The sequence below is a fragment of the Nansenia antarctica genome (genome assembly GCF_963989245.1).
Source record: "Nansenia antarctica genome assembly, chromosome: 14".
Classification (NCBI taxonomy): domain Eukaryota; kingdom Metazoa; phylum Chordata; class Actinopteri; order Argentiniformes; family Microstomatidae; genus Nansenia; species Nansenia antarctica.
In genome coordinates, this window is record NC_137684.1 from 22,997,449 (window position 1) to 23,017,415 (window position 19,967).

At 47.2% G+C, this 19,967-nt stretch overlaps 1 protein-coding gene across 1 annotated transcript in view; it reads left to right on the forward strand.

The window, feature by feature from the left end:
* The window catches only part of mical3a (microtubule associated monooxygenase, calponin and LIM domain containing 3a), a 48,406-nt gene that overhangs the window by 24,159 nt on the left and 4,280 nt on the right, over nucleotides 1-19,967 (forward strand). The window contains exons 28-41 of the mRNA XM_080545099.1: nucleotides 3,126-3,324; nucleotides 3,988-4,316; nucleotides 4,867-4,956; nucleotides 5,702-5,779; nucleotides 6,351-6,413; nucleotides 7,900-7,980; nucleotides 8,131-8,244; nucleotides 8,706-8,782; nucleotides 8,878-10,942; nucleotides 11,070-11,164; nucleotides 13,075-13,125; nucleotides 14,378-14,485; nucleotides 15,300-15,393; nucleotides 17,305-17,355. Coding sequence (XP_080401225.1) covers nucleotides 3,126-3,324; nucleotides 3,988-4,316; nucleotides 4,867-4,956; nucleotides 5,702-5,779; nucleotides 6,351-6,413; nucleotides 7,900-7,980; nucleotides 8,131-8,244; nucleotides 8,706-8,782; nucleotides 8,878-10,942; nucleotides 11,070-11,164; nucleotides 13,075-13,125; nucleotides 14,378-14,485; nucleotides 15,300-15,393; nucleotides 17,305-17,355 — 3,495 coding nt within the window. The remainder of the gene's footprint in view (nucleotides 1-3,125; nucleotides 3,325-3,987; nucleotides 4,317-4,866; nucleotides 4,957-5,701; nucleotides 5,780-6,350; nucleotides 6,414-7,899; nucleotides 7,981-8,130; nucleotides 8,245-8,705; nucleotides 8,783-8,877; nucleotides 10,943-11,069; nucleotides 11,165-13,074; nucleotides 13,126-14,377; nucleotides 14,486-15,299; nucleotides 15,394-17,304; nucleotides 17,356-19,967) is intronic.

Genomic DNA, 19,967 nt, shown 5'->3' on the forward strand with positions numbered 1-19,967 from the left:
CCCGCTTTCCTCTCTAGCCGTGGTGCCCCAGCCCCGTCCTCCTCCCCGTCGGTCCCTGGGGGTGGGGGTCTCCCTGCGTATGCTGCGCCGCACACTGTCCTGGACCTGCCACCAGGTGGCGCATAGCCCCTTAGACTCCCCCTTCCTCTGTACCTACTGTATTTACCTCTTCTGTTGTTTCACCCTCAACGCCCTGCTCAGCTACCTCTAGCCTAGCCTGGCCTAGCCTGGCCTGGCCTGGCCTGGCATGACCTCTGCTACGTGACTTTGCCAACTAATAGCTCTAGAGTGTGATTGTATAGATCTCTAGCTTGCTGATTTGCTGTGCTGTTCGATGTAAATCTTCTTGTGATTTCTGTGGTGGCGTGTGTAGTTTAAATTTCCTGAAGATGCAACATTCGCTCATTCAATTTGGAACCGAAAGGAACGACGTGTGATTTATACGTCGGTTCATCAGCCGGTAAAGCGGCTCACAGGCAGCTAGACGAATGGTGCATCTTCCTCAATCTCTCTTAGCTGGGAAATTAAAAAACAGTCTGGCAAAATTCAGAGTTTAGCCCTGCAGTGTAGCTTTTAGTCGTCGCATTTTCAAGACTCAATGTTTTGAAACTTACAGTATTTTGTGACTTCACACATTACATTATCAATACCTGCTTAAAGTAGTACTGCTACTAGTACCTGCTTAAGTACTATTCACAGATTAAATTATCAATACCTGCTTAAAGTAGTACTACTACTAGTACCTGCTTAAGTACTATTTCTTTTGCCTGCCTGTGTTTTAATAGAAGGCTTAACTCTATTCTATTGTGGTTGTAACCTGTAGTAGACTGTGACTCCTCTCTCCTTATTACGTTCTCCTATTTGACCAGCTCACCTTCGAGAGTGCCTGTATCAGTGCTTGTGATTGGTCCCCTGTAAGCTGTACTGTACCTTCGCCCCTCCTCCTTCTCAAAGCTGCTCACTACTGTAATGAAGTGCCTGTATCCTTGCTTGTGATTGGTTCTCCTGTAAGCTTTACCTTTCCCCCCTCCTATTAGAGCAGCTTAAAGCTGAGTACTACTGCCGTGCTTGAGTCAGTGCTTGTCATTTTAGTCTCTTGTGAGATTCCCACCTCCCACCTCCCACCTCCCCCTCCCCCTCCCCCTCCCCCTCCCCCTCTCTCTCCTGTCAGACTGTCCTGTTCAGATCCGGGCTGCCCTCCTCTTCTCCTGCATGTCCCCTCCCACCTCCCTCTGCATACTAACACAACACTGCTTCTACTGAATGCTGCATTTCTCCTGCATAAAGTGGTGTATACAGTATAGGTGCGAGAGTTAGTTAGTAACAGTAGTTGAAGTTAATAAGTCTCACCTAGGTCAGAATGATTTGAGTTGTACTGTATGTCCACGGCTCTGGTTTATGATGACGAGTTTAGTAAGTAACCGATTGAGCAGTGTTATGTAGGCCTATGTAAGTTAAGTTTTAAACTAGCACTGATAGGTGTTCAACGGTATTAATCCCCCTACTAATAACACAAATGGACGTAGCGCTAAGATAAGATGCATCATTTACAATGAACGGCTTAACTATAATTCAGTCTGACACTTCCGTTGGTCTAATCATGTTTAATGAAGATGGTAATCCATTTAAGTCCGGCGTAATTGAATGGCTCTCCTCCGTATAGCTCCCTGGCTGAGGTTTAAACAACATAGAATGCAACATAAGCAGGGAGACCATAGCTATCAACCCCCGCCCCCCCCCCGTTACAGTGGCGTTACACCATGGGGGAGTGTTACCTACTCAGCTCTTTTAAGCCCCTGAGACGTATGATGATGTTTCGCAGACAGTTGTGCCGTTCGACTGTCCCGCCTGAACTGACGTAGACTTCATTCATTTCATTATGCATCGCATTTTTGACCTGTGGAAATCCTTCTCACTTGCGTTCATTGATAAGGGCTTCATGCTCTGTTTAGTCGAAATGCCCCCCAAAAAAGCCTGAAGTCTGGACCAAATATATATAGTTATTGAAGGGTGTTGCAGGAAGTGATTCTGCACATGATTGAATACTGTACTATACTATAATACTGTACTATACAGTTTCACTCATCTGACGGCAACACAAGCTTTCACCATGACACTCTTCTGATCACACTCATCCTCTATCACTACCACGGGAGGCCACGGTCGCTATCAAATCTCACTCTCACTGCTACACTGCACCCTGCTTTGCTGGGGTTTGCATGGGGTCATTTGCTTCCAGTGCATTTTCTTCAGTCATTTCGCACTGTCAAGTGGATGGGCAGGTTTATATCTCTTATATCTCCCCCCTCAACTGAAGCGTAGGTTGTAGAAACGATCCGAGGTGTTTTGTAAGTTTAACTGTGACCCCCCTACTAGATTCTTCTATGACCTTATCTGACCCCTGAGTTCAGACTAATACCAGTCCTGGTGTCCCATCGGTTTTCTGAGTTGCTTCCTAGGACGGGAAAAGGCAAGGTAACTAACCACCTTGTGGTTATGTCATTCTTAAGTATAGATCGATATTTATATTTGTGGGTGTCGCTGTAGGAAGATTTAATAAAAATGCAATAAATTCATAGACACTTTACTTTGTGTGTTCTTGTCCGTTTGTTCTTAGAATGTAAGGGATCCGATGCGGCGATGTGCTACCGAGAACACTTAGGATATCACGACACTGTTCCAACGATCTAACGGAGCTAGCGCTAGATTTGATACTGCCTCTGTTGTAAGAATTCACAACGATAGACAATTACAAGCATAACACGGTTGTCACAAACATGACACACATGATTATGAATCACTACTCAACATGGTTGAAATACACGATATCGGATTTTACATACAAAACATGTGTATTTAGAGAAGTTTGAGCTGATTTACAGTTGATGCATTGTTTCAGAGGAGCAGTAATAACAAGTCTGTTACCTGAGCCTGCCAGCGACCTTGCATGGCTCCTCCACGGCCGTCTCCTAGCCTCCAGCGCTCCTCTCCTCCTCTTCTCCTTCTCCTCCTCCTCCTCCTCCTCTACTGTTCTGTTGATCTGATTCTCAGTTGCCTGTCTGTATTCTGTCTGTCTTGTCTGTATGGACCCGTCCCCCCGTCCCCGTCCCCGTCCCCGTCCCCAGTCCCGGAGGTCAACGGGCTGCAGGAGCCCAGCCTGGCCAAGCGTCTGCGGGGGACACCGGAGCGCATCGAGCTGGAGAACTACCGCCTGTCTATTATGCAGAGGGAGGAGGAGCTGGAGGAGGTGCCGGAGGAGACGCTAGCGGAACACAACCTCAGCAGTGTGCTGGACAAGGCTGCCGACGTGGACCTGGGCTCCAGGTGAGCTCACACACTGACCGTGACCATACTGTCCCGCATGGGGTGATGGGTGGACACTGCAGTGTCCATGAAATCCTTGAAAGTTTGTGAATTTGAGAAAAAAAAGTCAAGGCCTTAAAAGTTTTTGAAAATCAACATGGGTCATTGAAAGTGCTTGAATTCCCCCCTCTCTCTCTCTCTCTCTCTCTCTCTCTCTCTCTCTCTCTCTCTCTCTCTCTCTCTCTCTCTCTCTCTCTCACAAAAATAAAATAAAATATAGGTAACATGTAGAAGGGAATAAAACAACCATACTAGTAGCTACTAAGGTTAATTAGTTAGCTAGATTTTAAACCGACATAACGCCGTTAGATTTGAAAACCGTTCATGGTCATTCCTATTATATCCATTCTCATCTAGATCATCTGTCTCAAACTATGCTGTGGTGGGCCCTTGAATCTGAAGGAATTGAGTCTTGAAAGCCCTTGAAAGGTGCTTGAATTTGATGTTTCAGAAGGTGTGGAAACCCTGACACTGAAATGTCTCACCAACTTGACCATACACGATGGGTGTTTCAAATGTTCAATGAAAGTAGTCCCCCTCCCCCCTGCTTATGACTCTCGTGCTTCTAACACCATCCCACCATCCCCCCCCACACACACACACACACCATGCCCCCCCCTACAGCAGTTCAGAGTCTGACATGGAGGAAGAGGATGAGCAGCAGGAGGAGGAGCAGGTGGAGGAGCATCAGCAGCAGCAGCAAGAGGAACAGGAGGAGGAGGAGCAGGAGGAGGGGCAGCCTCTCAGCCCCTCAGACCTGGGCGGGGTCCCCTGGAAGGAGGCTGTGGAGATCCACGCCAAGCTCAGGGGTGACAGTGACCCAGGGGCGGAGGAGGAGGAGGAGGAGGGAGCGCAGGCCCACACAGCCAGGCACACGGAGGTGGACGAAGAGGACGTGGAAGATGACGGCGAGGACGAGGACGATGACGAAGAGGACGACGAATCGAGTGACGGTAAATGTCTTTTTTTTCAGGGGGGGAGGGGTTTATTGTGCGTGGGGTTTCTCTGCGAGCCAGTTCTCCAATGTCCTGTTTTAACACCCCTCTTGACTTTCTGTCACTATTAAATGTTGTGTTGTTGCGATCGCAATTCAGAAAGCTTTACAAGTAACCGCCATTTTTTGGACGGAGTCAGTCGGTTTCGGAGAGGCACAGTAAACTGGAAGCAGAGAAGTGTCAAATGTCCGCCTGTCTGTTATCCCTCTGGGGTCTTCCTCGTCCCTCCTCTTCATGTGTGTGTGTTCATCCTGTCCTCCATTCAGTCCCCTCTTGGACTTAATTATTGCATAATTATTCTGAATAATTCTGCTTAATAGAGAATAGCACATCACCTGTTTCACCTGTGCTGTCACTGTAAAGACATTGTGATTCCTCCTCCTCATCCTCCTCTCTGTTTCTCCTCACTCTCTCCTCTGTTCCTCCATGTCTCCTTCGCTCCCTCCTCTTCGACTCTGTGTGTGTGTGTATGATTTATTATTGGGGACTTGTCTCCCCCTGCTGGCAGAGGGGGAGTACTGCCCCTGGGAGAGGGAGCTCCAGTCAGGCCTTTGGCTGGAGAACCTCACAGAAGAAGAGGATACTGGTACATTTAAAGGTAGCACAGCATACTGCCCGTATGGACTCATTCGTTTGCACTCTCCAATAACGTGTGAAGGAACCTCTTATTAACTCTTGGTTTGGGTTTGTTTCTTTGACTACATTTGCCACAGCAACGTGGCAATTTCTTTGGCTGGTTTGGAATGTATGCGTTGTTTGGTTTGATTATGTTTGAGGTATGAGAGGATTTTGATCCTGTTTCAAAGAGAAGGATGATTTCATTCTGTTTTAGATTTTAAAATGTTTAGAGATATAAGATATATTACTTTTTATTTGATTGATTGATTGATTTATTCCATCCCTTAACACCTCCAAACTATTTTTGTGACGGAAATGTAGCATTAACCCACTAATCCTCAGAGTGTGCAGTTGTGCTCATAGCTAAATGTTCTAGTAGGGTAGAGAGGAATTTGGTACGTTTTTTCGGATATTTGACTTCTTCAGTTTGCAGGATTCTAGTGCATGCTGCCTTCATCCCCACTGTGGTGATATTGAAACTCTATACTGTTCTGTAATCATCATCTCTCTGCTCTCTCTCTCTCTCTCTCTCTCTTTCTCTCTCTCTCTCTCTCATCCCCTTTCCTTCCCTCTGTTCCTACCCCGATTCCTGTACGTGTCTTCTCTTGCCTCCCCTCTCCTCCTCCCTCTCCCTCTTCTCCTTCCTCTACACAACCTTATTCAACCCAAACACACACCACCATCACCAACCACATGTGGTCGCACATCCCCTCCCCACCAAACAGCCAGGAACCTGCAGATCCAGCAGATCCTGCTGCCCGTGGACCCCTCGGCCTCCCAGCCCACCCAGCCCTCCTCCGCAGGTAACCCACCCGGAGGAGCTGATCCCTGGGGAGCTTCCCCCGTGGCAGGCCCCTGGTTGTGGAGGGGCTCCAGGTGGAGGGCCAGGCCAGTCAGTCGGCGTGTCTCACTCTCACCAGTGTGGCTGCTGCTCTGTGTTGTCTGGGTCAGGAGCCGAGCAACCTCCCCACACTAACCCAACCTCTCAGTCTGTCTTTTAATTAATCGTTTGTTGGTTTTGATTCGTCGGCTGCTCGATTGTTTGACATGCCTGATTTTTGTTGATTACGCCTTTTTAATGTCGTCGCTCGGCGCCGCCGCCGCGGCTCTGGGTTGTGACGGGCGGTCCACGGGTCAGGTCTCCCATCACACCCCGGAGTCCCTTTTTTAATATCCTCCATGTTGATTTCCCCCTTTTGTTTATTCTGTTGAATTTGTGTGTTTTTTTGGTCTTTGTGTTTTCTGGTTCTCTGTTGTTCTGTTTCTTTGTCCCTTCATGTGTCTGCTCTCTGTTGATGTTCTGTTCTATTCATCCCCCAACCGTCTCTCCTCCTCCTCCCCCCGTTGTTTTGTATCTCCTCATTTTGAATGTAGCCCCCGTCCACACATCCACGCGTCATGAGGCAGTGAGAGTCTGGTTGGAGTCGGTATCCGGAGGTAGTGCAGAGGAATCACAATACGGTCCAACAGTACCTTAGCTTACTGTACACCTCTTATCAACCTGCCTACTTCACTGGTCTTTTCCTAGAGCATGGCGATACACACCACACACCCTCAGAGACGCACCCTTCAAAGCGTTGCATGCTGCATCCACATCACACAAGAGACACATCTCTCTTGGGGGGCCTGTAGACCACATTCTGCACCTAAACCTTTCACACTTGACTTAATACGCCAACCTGTCTGCTTTCTACCCCAGCCGATACCTACAGTAGAATAGCCGTAGGGACTAGTAGGAGTGAAGGTAATGGAATTGGTTTTTAAAACCGCGGGCTACATTTACCGTGAATGACGATTTCACAGCACCTTCCAAGAATGACAGTGTGGCGAATTGACAGCAGCAACACAATATTAGGGCCACTGGGTCTTAATGGGATTTGTTTTTGAATTCTCAGTGAAAATACGACCCAGTGAGTGAGTAGCTCTTCTGTAGTTAGTTTAGGTACATTACAGTACCTAACTGTGCCCGCTGTGCCCGCTGCCCGCTGGTCAGCTGTAGGAGAGGGGGGGGGGGGGGGGTACGTACTGTAGTAATAAAGTAATAAAGCCTCCAGGATGACAGGGTCAGTGGGTGGTGTAGGCTGAGATCACCACATTAGGGGCAGCACTGCGGGGTGCTGGGGTAAAGCTGGCCAGTTTAACCATTGATCTATGATCAATCCTCGTAAACATTAATAATAATAATAATAATACATTAGACTTATATAGAGCTTTTCTAGACACTCAAAGATGCTTCCATCTACACGCTCAAAGACATTCCACTCGCTAAGGCGGTCTATGCAAGTCTGTGGTGACTACTGGTGTCTAGATGGGTGATTACATGTTTTGTGTCAGTCAGATTCTTGTCACTACGTCACTCCAGTGAAATAACCTGTTTCCTCTTATCTTATATTAACAGTTGCATGGTTGAGATTGGGGGTCAACTCCCAATTCAAAGCTCAAACTTAACTTTCTCATCTAGAATGTATTGACTGAAAGGAGGGATACTTGCTTGTCCACTTCCACAGATATCATTAACACCTTTTTGGTTGCGCTTGATTCAATGTCATCCATTTGCATTTGCAATGAAATGGATAAACGCATGTATCTAACCACTAATGTCATTATGTGCTCATATTTTGCCCACTGTTTATGTACAGAGATTTTTTTGTATAACGGTTTCAAATGTTATTCTGATATGTTTGTTTATGAATCTTTGATCCTAAAACTTTTTTGTATAGATATAGGCAGAACATATGGATCTCCTAGACTGTAGTTTTTCCACCTAGTTATTTCTTATCTTGTTTTATCTTATTCCTGTTTCCCGGTTTCAAATGTGTTCAACAACCCTCATTTCTAAGCATTGATTTATCCCTTATTTTCCTCTGTTGCCAGACTAGTTGATACTTCTGTTTTACCTGTTTCCTGTTTCCTTTGACCCCAGAGCCCTGTGATGAAGATGAAGATGACCCGGAAGCAGAAGCAGCCAGTGCTGACATGGAGCCTGGCACAGAGATGGATGATGGTGAGTAAACTGGACCAAACATTTGTTAATTTATTCCATACTATTTTCACAGTTAGTTTCGGAGTTATTGATGTTATCCTAGCGTATTGGCCTTTATGAAGCCGGTGAGGTACCGTACGGTGATGTCGTCATTGTTCTCCCGGGTTACAGAGGACATTCCCTCGGACGCGGAGGCTGAGGCTCGTCTGCACCAATCAGAGAACAGCGATGCACTTCCTGAAGAGGACAGGAAGCCTGAGATCCAGGGCGTCTCCTCCAGCATTGGTAAGAGCTGCTCTTAAGTCTAAATCAGGGGCGATTAGGGGCGGCTGTGGTGCAGGAGATAGAGCCGTCGTCTAATGATCGCATGGTTGGCAGATCGGCGGTTCGAGCCCCGGCTGGCCACATGTCGAAGTGTCCTTGGGCAAGACAATTTGAACCCCATATTGCTCCCAGTGAGCGGGCCGGCGCCTTGCATGGTAGCTTGTCACCATTGGTGTGTGAGAGTGTGTGTGAATGGGTGAATGGGTTCAAAGCGTTGTAAAGCACTTAAAGGCGCTATATAAGTGCAATCCATTTACCATTACCATTTAAATCGTTGGTGAGGCATAGCTTCTCAGAGCATGTTAATGTAATCTTAATGTTAATGTTAATCTTAAAGTCATGTCTAGAGCAATTACAGTTACTACACAGGTATAATGAGCTACTTAATATATCATGTGACCTATTCACTTTTCTTTTTGCAGAACAATCGACTGCGAGTCCTGTGAAGCCGGTTGGAGAAATTGTGCTTTCCCCGATCAAACCACCCACAGAGTCCCTTGTACAGGTGAGATGGTTCCGCTCTCTGCCTCCTGTTGGCCTCCAGTCATGTTGTTTCTCGAATGTTTCTAAAAGCCCCTTCTCCTTGTCTTCCAGCTGTCTCGTACTTCTCCTCCCTGCTTGGTGAAATCTCCCGGCATGCGCTTTTTCCCCGAGCCCTCGACACCAGACGCAGCCCGGCCCCAGAAGACAGCCGAGACTCCGAACGCCAAGAGCCCGTCATACTCTTCCCCTCCCGCCCCCGTATCCCCCCTCAGATCCCCCGTCCGCTCCCCTATCCGCTCCCAGCCCGTCCCGCTACCAGAGACGGTCGCTCGCAAATCGCCGGTCACTCCTCAGCCTTGTTCCTGCCCCCCCACGGGCAACCCTCTGTCCCCCATCTGCGCCCAGCCGCTGTCCTGCCACGAGCCCTCCTCGCCCCTCGCCTCCGACTCACCCGTCAGAACTCAGCCGGCCCCCGCGGCCGCCTCCACCCCGCTGGTCAAACCGGCCTCGGCCGCGGACAGGGACCGGGACGCGTCCGGAACGCCGGAACCGGAAAACCCCCTGGACTCCTCGGAGGAAACCCCGGCCAAGAAGACTGACATCATCGAGGAGTTCTGGCTGAAGAGCGCCGAGATCAGGAAGAGCCTGGGCCTCACCCCTCTGGACCGCAGCAGCAGTAAAGGCCCGGAGAAGAGTCCCAGGGTCCCCACCCCGGACTCCTCCCCCAAGTCCGAGGACCTGTCCTCCGAGGAGCTGCGGCCCCATTTCACGGGACGCACCGTCATCCGCCGGCTCAACATCACCGTGGAGGGCCAGGTCATCTCTCCGGTCGAGCCCAAAAGCAACGGCTCGGACAGGAGAGACCTCAGCAGCAGCTCCGGCCTGGGGCTCAACGGCAGCATCGCCACCAGCCAGACGGCCACCAGCGACAGCTACAACACCTCGGACTCCACTATGCTCACCCCGCCCTCCAGCCCTCCGCCGCCCCCGCCCAACGAGGAGCCGGCCTCCCTCAGGCACCAGCAGAAGCACCAGGTGTCCTGGAACAACGGGACCCCCGGGATCCCCATCACTGAGCCCGGGCCCGCCAAGACGCCCACACCGGCACCCATCAAAGCCAAGAGCCCTGTGCCTGCGAAGAGCCCAGTGCCTGCGAAGAGCCCAGTGCCTAAACCGAGGACCCAGCTAAGCCCAGTGTGTGTGCCCAAGCCTGCTCCCAGGACAACGCCAGTGACCTCGCCAGTGACCATGCCGGTGACCATGCCAGTCACCGTACCTGTCACCACGCCAGCCCCCGCCCCTGTGGTGATGAGGCGGGACAGGAGCAAACCGCGGCGAGAGGAGGTGAGGAAGTCGTTCGTGGAGTGCGTGGAGGAGATCCCGTTCGCGGACGAGATCGAGGACACGTACGACGAGCGGACCCCGGACACGAGCATGGACAGGTTCTACACCCCGCCCACCAGCAAACCCAAGAGGGAGAGGCCGCCTCTACATCTGGCCTTGGCCATGGAGAACGGGAAGCCCAACATCCCAGCACACCATATCCCCAAGAGCCACAAGGTGACCAAGTTCTCCCCGGAGGCCAAGGAGATCGCTGAGGAGAGGATGAGAGCCAGGGAGAAGTCTGTGAAGAGCCCGGCGCTGAAGGACGCCATGGCCAAGCAGCTCAACAAGATGAAAGAGAAGGAGGCGGAGACACCCAAGGGTGCCGCCGCAGCCTCCTCGGCTAAAGTGGCCTGGAATGTGTCGTCAGACGGCTCTGTTAAGAGTAAGAAGGCCTCCTCCAGCTCTCCGAAAATATCTGCAGTGAAAGCTCTGGAGTCTAAGAAGGCAGAGACTCTTCCGGAACGTTTCTTCAGCAGTAATAAGAGTCTGGACAGCTCGGTGGCCTCTTCCGACGGCTCCACGTCGGGCGGCAAAAGCAAGAAACGAAGCTCTCTGTTCTCCCCGCGCAAGAACAAGAAGGAGAAGAAAGCCAAGAACGAGAACAGGAACTCTGACAAGCACGGGCCGGACGAGACGCCTCCCAAACACAAGTCCCTGTGGAAGGCGGTCTTTTCGGGGTATAAGAAAGACAAGAAGAAGAAGGATGACAAGTCGTGCCCCAGCACGCCGTCGAGTTCCACCACGGGAGACTCTGGGAAGAAAAGAGCATCGCCGCTCGGGAGGTCGTCAGGTTAGACGAGAGCTCAAATCGTGGCCGGTGGCCGGTTTTCTTTCTATATGTGAATAATTACATTATTCTATTATGGTCTGTTTTGAATTCTGCGTAACAATATTATGCGTTGTGTTTTCTTTCGCAGATTTGCGTTCGCGCAGAAACCTGAGTTTCTCCGAGGACTCAGATCTGTCCTGCGATGACATGCTGGAAAGGTCTTCTCAGAAGTCCAAAGCAGATGTGAGTCACTTGTTAATGGTCATAAAAACACGTTTTCATCTTCTTCTTTTTTTATCCATGAATAGTTAGAAATCCCCACACTGGTCCTTTTTGTGTTATGTATTGAAAGTTGTTTTAAACCATTGTATTGTTTTTTTAGCGGCATTCGGACATCTTTGACCTAGTGTCAGGCATTCAGATGGATGCAATAAAGGAGGAGAAAGTGGAAAAGGAGAGAAAGAGAGAGAGAGAAAAAGGAAGGGAGAGGGAACGAGAAAGAGAGAGAGACGGAGATAAAGAGGAGGAGGTATTGCATTGGGTGCAACAGTGGGGATAAAAACGTTTGAATTTCAAGCAAGTATCAAAATTCTAATGTTGAATGGGACTCATTTGAATGAGATAACTTGGCTCTCCATTTGCAGCTTATCTAAAATGAATTCAATTTAGTCGGATATAGGCTTACTGAGAAATGTATAGCTTGAAGGAATGTTGATAATCCATTCACTCCTTTTCCCGCCGGTGAAATGTACTTTTATGTATTCAAATAGCAAGTTGATTACCGGTTGATCTCAACTTTTACCTCCTATAATCTTCACATATACGATAGTATTTTTCCTCATAATCAGAGGGTTTACTGTAAGTATTATACGTTTTTCTTGTTTTTGTCCCCAGACACACACCATAACAACCTAAAGTTACGTTATAAAAGTAGCTAAATCAAACAATTCTGGAGCTTCTTCACTGACTACAAATTACATTTTCATCTTATTCTATGTCTGTGGGCAAATTCGACAAGTATTAGTCTCTCTACATTATGAGTGGACTACGGCAACTTCTCATGGGGGGACTTATATTGAATTAGTTTTTGCTTGTGATATAAATCATGTTAAGAGAGTGTTGAAATATGCAGAGCCTTTGAAAAATGAAATCCTCTACAGAAATGAGTCCCATTCATCTGAATTCATTTGCATCCGTTATGTTGAAATTGTTTGAATTCAAAAGGGTTTTGTCCACTCCTGGTGCTCTGTGTTTGTGAAGGTTCATATTGTAGATATGAGCGCTCAGGGCCAGAGGCGTGCATTAATCATCAGCACTTCAAAAGTGATCAATCACTTTCAAAAGCAGCTCTGAAAAGGAAATGAGTCTCATTCTGTTTTCATTGTAATCTTTTTCCCCAATGGTCATGAACATGTTTGCTAAGTGATGAGCATGACAACTATACTCAGTGTATTTTATTTCAGCCAAGATTTCGGACCCAGACTCATGCAGTTTGAGGTCTGAATGGTGCTGTGCAAATAGTTGTATTGTAGCACATGTTTTAGAGACAACAGAGCACTCCCAGTATACAATCCATCTCTTAACGCTTCGCTTATCTGGCCCTGTGACGCTCGACAAGGAATATCAGGAGTTAGTTAGCAAGTTTAGACTTGTTTTCTGTGGTTTGTGGTTTGTCTAGTTTATGTAGCTCTGTAGAGGTGTGATGGTGCGTACTGTACTTGTGATAGTTATTCTGTGAAGTGGAATACTACGTTGTTTTAATCCCTCGTTGATCGAATAGTGGTAGCCCGACATCTGTGTAGATCTAAGGTCTATTTTCATGTTTTGTTTTGTTTTGTTCTGTTAATGTCATCTAATGGGGTCCCTTGGTGTCTATTTCGATATAATTGTTTATTCTGAATGGTGTTTGAATAATTCATGATAATCCGATGTTGATTCCCAACTCACTGCACTCTCAATTACCTCATCTGTGTGTTGTTGGGAGGCTTTAACATTGCCTGTTTTGATTATACCAGTCATTTGGTTCAAAGATGTTGGCTAGTTTTTTGTGTTGATTGATTTAACATTTTACATTAACCCCATTTAATCATTCCATTTGTTTTATGTTTGTTTGTTTTGTCCTCGTTTTTTGTTTATGTTTTGTCTCCCTAAAGTCCGTTTATGTCCCACATGCAATGGCGTTCAAGAGATCGTACGCCACAAAGGTAGTGTGTACACACCCACTGGCCACGTCACCCTGCGCATGCACCGTTGCACCCCCCCCCCCCCCCCCCCCCCCCCTAACCCCTCCTCTCCGTCCATCTACGCCAGAGCGTTCATCCCTGTTTAACTAATCATCCTCTTCAGATGCATGTCACAGCCGGGCCACAGCGCCCCCCTTCTGCTGGAGGTCCAACCTGTTGCACTCAGCACTTTTCTGGTGACAATGACATCTGTTCCAATACGTCCGCCAAGGCGGTAACTCTGTCTGTACTGGTCCCAATGTTCGCCTGTCTATCGCTGTGGCACTATCCATCCTCCAGTGCTGCTATTGGATCAGCTATCAGAATCCAGCTACCTGTCTCTGTTACAGTCTGCTCTTTCTGTACACTACTGTCTCTTTCCCTGCGTTGCTGCAGCTTTTTATGGCAGTTAAATGACTTAATGAGGACCAAAAACGTACCATTTGAACTTATAACATACGTGATACATTTCCATAACTTTCTGCTTATGACTGTCTGGAGTAATAAGTAATAACTTGATGATTTGTGATTTGTGATTTCACAAAAATCAACGAAGCACTGATCATTGATCATAGTACAGAGAAATCTAAGCTAGCTCAAGACGTTTTAGGGCTTTTAATTAGAACCACCTGTGATGACGATGTTAGACTGTGTTAGAGCAGATGTGTCAGTTGCCTTGTGTATTAGATCCCTAAAGAAATGTCTCAGTCAGGAGGACCTTGTCCGACTTACTGTATGTTCAAAGTTGATTAGCTCCGGTTAGTTAGTGCCGTTCGGTAGTCTGTGGTGCGACCAATAGTCTTATCATAGTTCCCTGGAACATCAGTTTGCTTTTGACTCCCACTGTGGGATGGGAGATAATAGATATATCTCCTATAGAAGAGAGGCACAGGTACTTTCTGTTGAGTTATCCTACGATTTCATAGACTGTGGTTGCCAAACAGTGTTGCCAGATTGGGTGTATTCCCACCCAATTGGGCTACTTATGATCACACTGGGCGGATTGTGTAGACTGTTGTTAGGCTGGAAATTAATCCCACCTGGCAACACTGTTGCCAAATAGACAATCAGTCAGACTTGTAGGTGTGAACCTGTATTTCCCCTAGAGAAAACGTGCTGTGAAACAGAGGGGATCCGCTGTGTCAACCAGGAAGGTTGTGGGTCCCACAGAGCCTGGGGGAGCATCTCTACTGGTGACCTTTGACCTTTGACAGGTTCCTTTATATCGCCACAGAAAACGTACACAGAGGACGAGCTCAACGCCAAGCTGACGAGGAGGGTTCAGAAAGCTGCCCGGCGACAGGCCAAGCAGGAGGAGCTTAAGAGGCTACACAGAGCACAGGTAAGTAGCCAATAGGAAATTATCTTTCAGAAAGAAAAAAAACTGAAACAATAAGCTTTTGCAGGATCCATCACAGAGGGCCCAACTGATTAACTGAGATTGCTGTTAAAGGGGAAATTTACCCGAAATGTGTTTTCACATATCCCAGAAGCGGGATAACTTAACTTTGAAGCATGATTCTTTCTGTGAATGTTTCTACTATTGACTAATAAATATGAAAAAAACAGATCTACTTTATTTGAGAAGGGTTTTCCTCAAAACCTAACTTGTTATTTTTTAAGATCATGGAAAGCGAACCCCATGCAGAGATCAAGACTGTACTAATTAGCAATGCACCATGCGTTCCCGCTCATGAGAACTTCTAAAGAGAAAATCTTGAGAAGTTTGAGAAGACATTTAGATCAGTTCTTTCAGAATGTCTTTCATATACAGTTACGCCACCAGGCTTGTATGGTGTGTGAGTTTACTCTTGATGCGTCATCAAGCTTCAGGCTTCATCTGGGATTGTGTGTGTGTGTGTGTGTGTGTGTGTGTGTGTGTGTGTGTGTGTCTCTCTCTCTCTCTCTCTGTCTCTGGTGTGTGTGTGTATCTGTTTGTGTGTGTGTCTGTGTCTGTCTGTGTGTGTCTGTCTGTGTGTGTCTGTGTGTGTGTCTGTGTCTGTGTCTGTCTGTGTGTGTGTGTGTGTGTGTGTGTGTGTGTCTCTCTCTCTGTCTCTGGTGTGTGTGTCTCTGGTGTGTGTGTCTCTGTGTGTGTGTCTCTGTGTCTGTGTCTGTGTGTGTGTGTTTTTATGAATTGTCATTCTGTTCTTACTCAGATCATCCAGAGGCAGCTGGAGCAGGTGGAAGAGAAGCAGAGACAACTGGAGGAGAGGGGCGTGGCCGTGGAGAAAGCCCTGCGAGGGGAAGCAGGTACCTACCTGTCACTCTCACTTCTTTCTCTCATTCTGATTGGCTGTGACACATCAGGGGCGTGGTCAGAGTTTCTCATGTTAGGATGGGGGGGAAAGAGTTTGGAGATGATGCATTCAAATCATCGTAATGTGCCGTTTCCCAGTTGAACGAGACATCGCCTATCGTTCAGTGGGATTTCCCTCTTAGATAGTGTGGCGCATCCACGTTAAGAGACGATAAGACACAACAAAGAATATTATCATACTGATGTTTTAACGATAATTGCAGAATACTCATTATGTAAACAACTGTAGAATACTGTTCTCTAGAGTGTCGTATCTATGCAGCTGTACTGTATCTATGCAGCTGTACTGTATAGTTCTGTTGAACACATGCAGTGACCTCACTCCAAGTGCCGATCAGTGGTTCAGCTTATGTCAGGCCTGAGAGCGTAAAGTCCAAACCCAGTTGATCGGCTGTACCGTTGACATTTCTCAACAATGTATTCAGAGTGTGAAAACAAGGGACTATCACAGATCAGTACATGCTGTCGAATGTCGATCAGGAACTGCTTGAAGCAAAAACACTGGTGTGATGTTCTAGTTCTACAAACAGTGTAAGTTCAGGAGTTCTATCTACATCCAGTCATACTGTAAAATAACGTTTGCTAGCCTTTTTTATAGGGCTCAGATTCAGAAACATTAGGTATAGAATAGAGAAAGAGATCATGTCATGTTTTTGCATGTTTTGCAATCACGTCATTTAGCCAATTGAGTGGCTTCGTGTAGACAACATAGTCGCTTCTGACTAGTAATGCTGCTCACTCTATGAAATGAACATTACACAAACTGGCGAATGCTGGTTTTAAAACTTGACTATAGTGATTTTTTTTAGACCCCCTAGAGAGCTGGAGTGAACCTGCCATTTGGGCGTCAACTCTCCCCGTCTGTCGTGTGACCATTTCTACTTTCTTACCCCAGTGATTTCTTTATACACATTCTTTTTTCTTTCCTTTTTTTTTTCCCCCTACATTTTTTTTCTCTCCCAAATTTGTATTCAAATTGAGTGTTTGCGGTTGCCTTTAATCTCTCTCTGCCATCTACTCTTTTTAAAGGATTGTATAAAGGTACTTCTTACACTATTCCCAAACAACACAAAAGAAGATCAGGTATTAGATTCACTGTAGTCCATCCCTAAACATTTGATTTCTGTCCTATCATTTCTTGTTCTTCATCGTCTGAGCTGCATGCCATTTTTTGGGAATGTGTGTTACTTTCAACATAGATTTGGGTGTGCTCACACTGGATGTGCTTGTCCACATGGCCCTCCTGTACCAGTTTCTCTCACTCAAACCAACGTAGGAATAGAATACATATTTTACTTTATTTAACATTTTTTTATGTACTGTACTGCTATCCCCGATACCAAACATAGCTACATTTGGTCCATAGGCAAAAATGATTGGTCATGATTACATTTTGACTGTAGATCGATAAGAGTTTGGGAGTTTTAGTAGGAATACCTGCCAGAAATGAAAACCCATTGCACCCTTGTGTATGATGCAGTGTACTTAAAAGCATCGCTTCATCAGAGGAGATATGGGCTTATAAGAGGTGGTGTGACACTCCAGAACTGCTGCTGCTACATATTAATGTGGATTGTATATACAGAGGCAGTGCATAGCAGTGCAGCAAATCTATGTAGTCATCTACGTACTAAGCAATGTGTACTTGACTGCATATGTACAGTATGGTGGTGAGTACTGTACTGTATGTCCGTCTGTACTGTGTGTGGTTGTAGTGTGTGTATGTCTGTGTGGGTGTGTGTGCAAGCACATGCATGACCTCTTGTTGCAGATGGTGTTGTGTGTGTTGTGTGCGTTTGTGCGTGCGTGCAATAACTCATATCTCTAATATATCCCTGTTGTAGACTATTGGGGAGAGTCTAATTACAGTGAAATCCTGGACTTGCATCTGGGCGGTATGTATTTCAAATCTGTCGCTTACAACTAACTAACAGCTAACACCCCCCCTGTTTTTCCCCCTATACTACCTGAGCTTGTCTCCCTTACACACCCTGCCGCAGTAGCTCCACTCACCCCTCTGATCTTTCCAGTTCAAACAAGACACCTGAACACATAGTCCTAGACATCAGACACTTCTAGACACTCTCATTTTGCCTTCTTAAGATGTCCTTTGATCATTCGAGAACGGACGGAGGTACTGTTTGTACTCAAACATCTGTGCCTGTCCGTGCGTTGGGTACGTGATGTCATTTGCTTGATTGGAGTTTAACACTCACCTTGATCAGATCGAGCATGCACGCGAAAACACACACACACACACACGTACGCACACACATACGCACGCACGCACTCACTCATGCGCGCGCACACACACACACACACATATATATACATACACAGACACACACATACGCACGCACTCACTCACATGTGCGCACACACACACACACAAATACACGTACACAGACACACACATACCCCAAACAGAGGACCCCTGGAGTTAAGTAACGTTCTCCCTACTGAACCCAGCTACACCGCTCCCCTGGCCCCTGCCTAGTCCCCCCCTCTGCCGTAGAGCTGTGTTGCCGTAGCCTAGTGGTGACCTGTAGCGGCATATCTCTGGCTTCTCTCACTCTCCCATACCTGCTCAGTTGCATAACCTCCCGTGACCCCCCCCGTGTCTGTGCTGAGAAGCAGTGTCATTGTGCCTCCTGACCACCCCCCCCTCCCCCCCCCCGCCTCCTAGCCGTCCTGTCCAGACTGCGGTGGTTCAACAGTAACACACGTCTGTCTGTCTGTCTAACCCAGGGTGGGGTGGATGTGGTGGTGTCTTGTGGTGATATTGTTGTACTGTCACACTACTGTAGGAGACTGGGTGTTTCACTGATGCTGCTGCTGACTGTCCAGCCTTGTTGTTGTTGTTGTTGTTGTTTTGTTGTTGTCGTCACCCATCCGGCAGGAGATAGCGTGGAGTGTCGTTTCGAAAAGCCGAGGCACTTGTTACCGTCCCAAAAAGATCACGATCACAATCATGGGCGTGTCCTCGTTAAGGACTCATCTCTCCCTCGATAAGGCCGACACAGTGTTAGGTGGTTTATTATCAGACCCTGCATAGGCGTACTCTCGCGTGGTCACAAGGCTAAAGATCGAATACGCCTTCAAGGTCGTTCGTTGGGTCGATAGTAGCGAATGAGCCGGGGCCACCCCGTTACACAAGGTAAGTATGTGCGGCGTTTGTGAGTCGACAATTTGCCGGTTTGATACTCGAAGCTGAATTTGGAATGTGAGTGGTGTGTAACGTCCGGGCTGTGTGGAGACTGGGGTAGTGGTGGCCTAGTGGATTGATAGTGATAGATTGGACTGGGGATCACAGTTAAGTCGCTTTGGATAAAAGTGTCTGCTAAACTAGCCGATATTGTCTGTGCCCTTCAGATGGGGGGGGGGGGGGGGGTCTAGCCTGGTACTATGAACTCATGTGGGGTGAAGTGATATGGAAGTGATATGGACCGACCGGCTTTGCAACCATTGACCATTGACATATCATAACGTCTGCCCTGCAACACGCTATCACGTTCTGGAGGTAATGTGCTTGTCCAGCATGGCTATGTGTGTAGTGCCCTCCAGGGGGCGCCAAAAGCTAAAGAAGGACACTGTCCTTGGCTCTCTTTTGGTCAGTGGTTGACTGCAGCACAGTGACACGTACACATCTTATCCATCACTCCGCTCCATTTATTACTTCAATCACCTCGATGTAACACAATAGGTTCACAGTTTACTTAAGCAAGATGTCGAGGCATTGTTAGGTGTTTCATAACTGCTTATTTTTATATGAGGTGGGAAGCCTTATTAAAAAATAATAAGAACAGGGAGTCTTCTCATACGTAGTCTAGGGTTGTTTCAGTAAACAGTTCTTCTCCCTGGCGAGTTATTCCTGCACACGTCCTCTCCTCTGTGATAGTCCCTTGTGGTAATTACCCATAATTCCATTCTCCCAGCTCTTTCACCCCAGACTGTTCAGAACATTTTGTGAGTTTCCTGTCTGTATTTGTACACCCCCCCTTATCACGTTTTCCTCCTATCAAGCCCCCCCCCGCCCCTCCTCCCTCTCCCTCTCCTTCCCATTGTTGGTTCCATTCTCCTGTGGATAGAAGGCTCTTCCTCTTAATACCCTAGGACTATATCTATTTTTCATTTTCTGTTTCATGTCTAGTGTTTATAGCCACTAGTCACAATTACCTAATTTTCTCAGAGTTTTCTTTTAGATGTTCGAACGCAGTCGGTCTGAAATACTAATTTGCACTTCAAAAGTAGCCATGCCATCAACAATTAAAATGTAATTGTTCTGTTTACCTGGAAGAAGAGCAGAACTATCTTCAAAGATGGAATAATTAGAATTATCTAAGAGGGAAACAGTTCTCTTCTGTGTATGTAATGCTCCAGTGCTGAATAAAAACCATGAAAGAGTCCCTAAAACTCCACTGACATTGACACTGACGGTGGCTGTATCTCTCTATAGACGTACGTCTCCAGACACTTCATATTGACTCATATGAGTCAGAAGGGTATC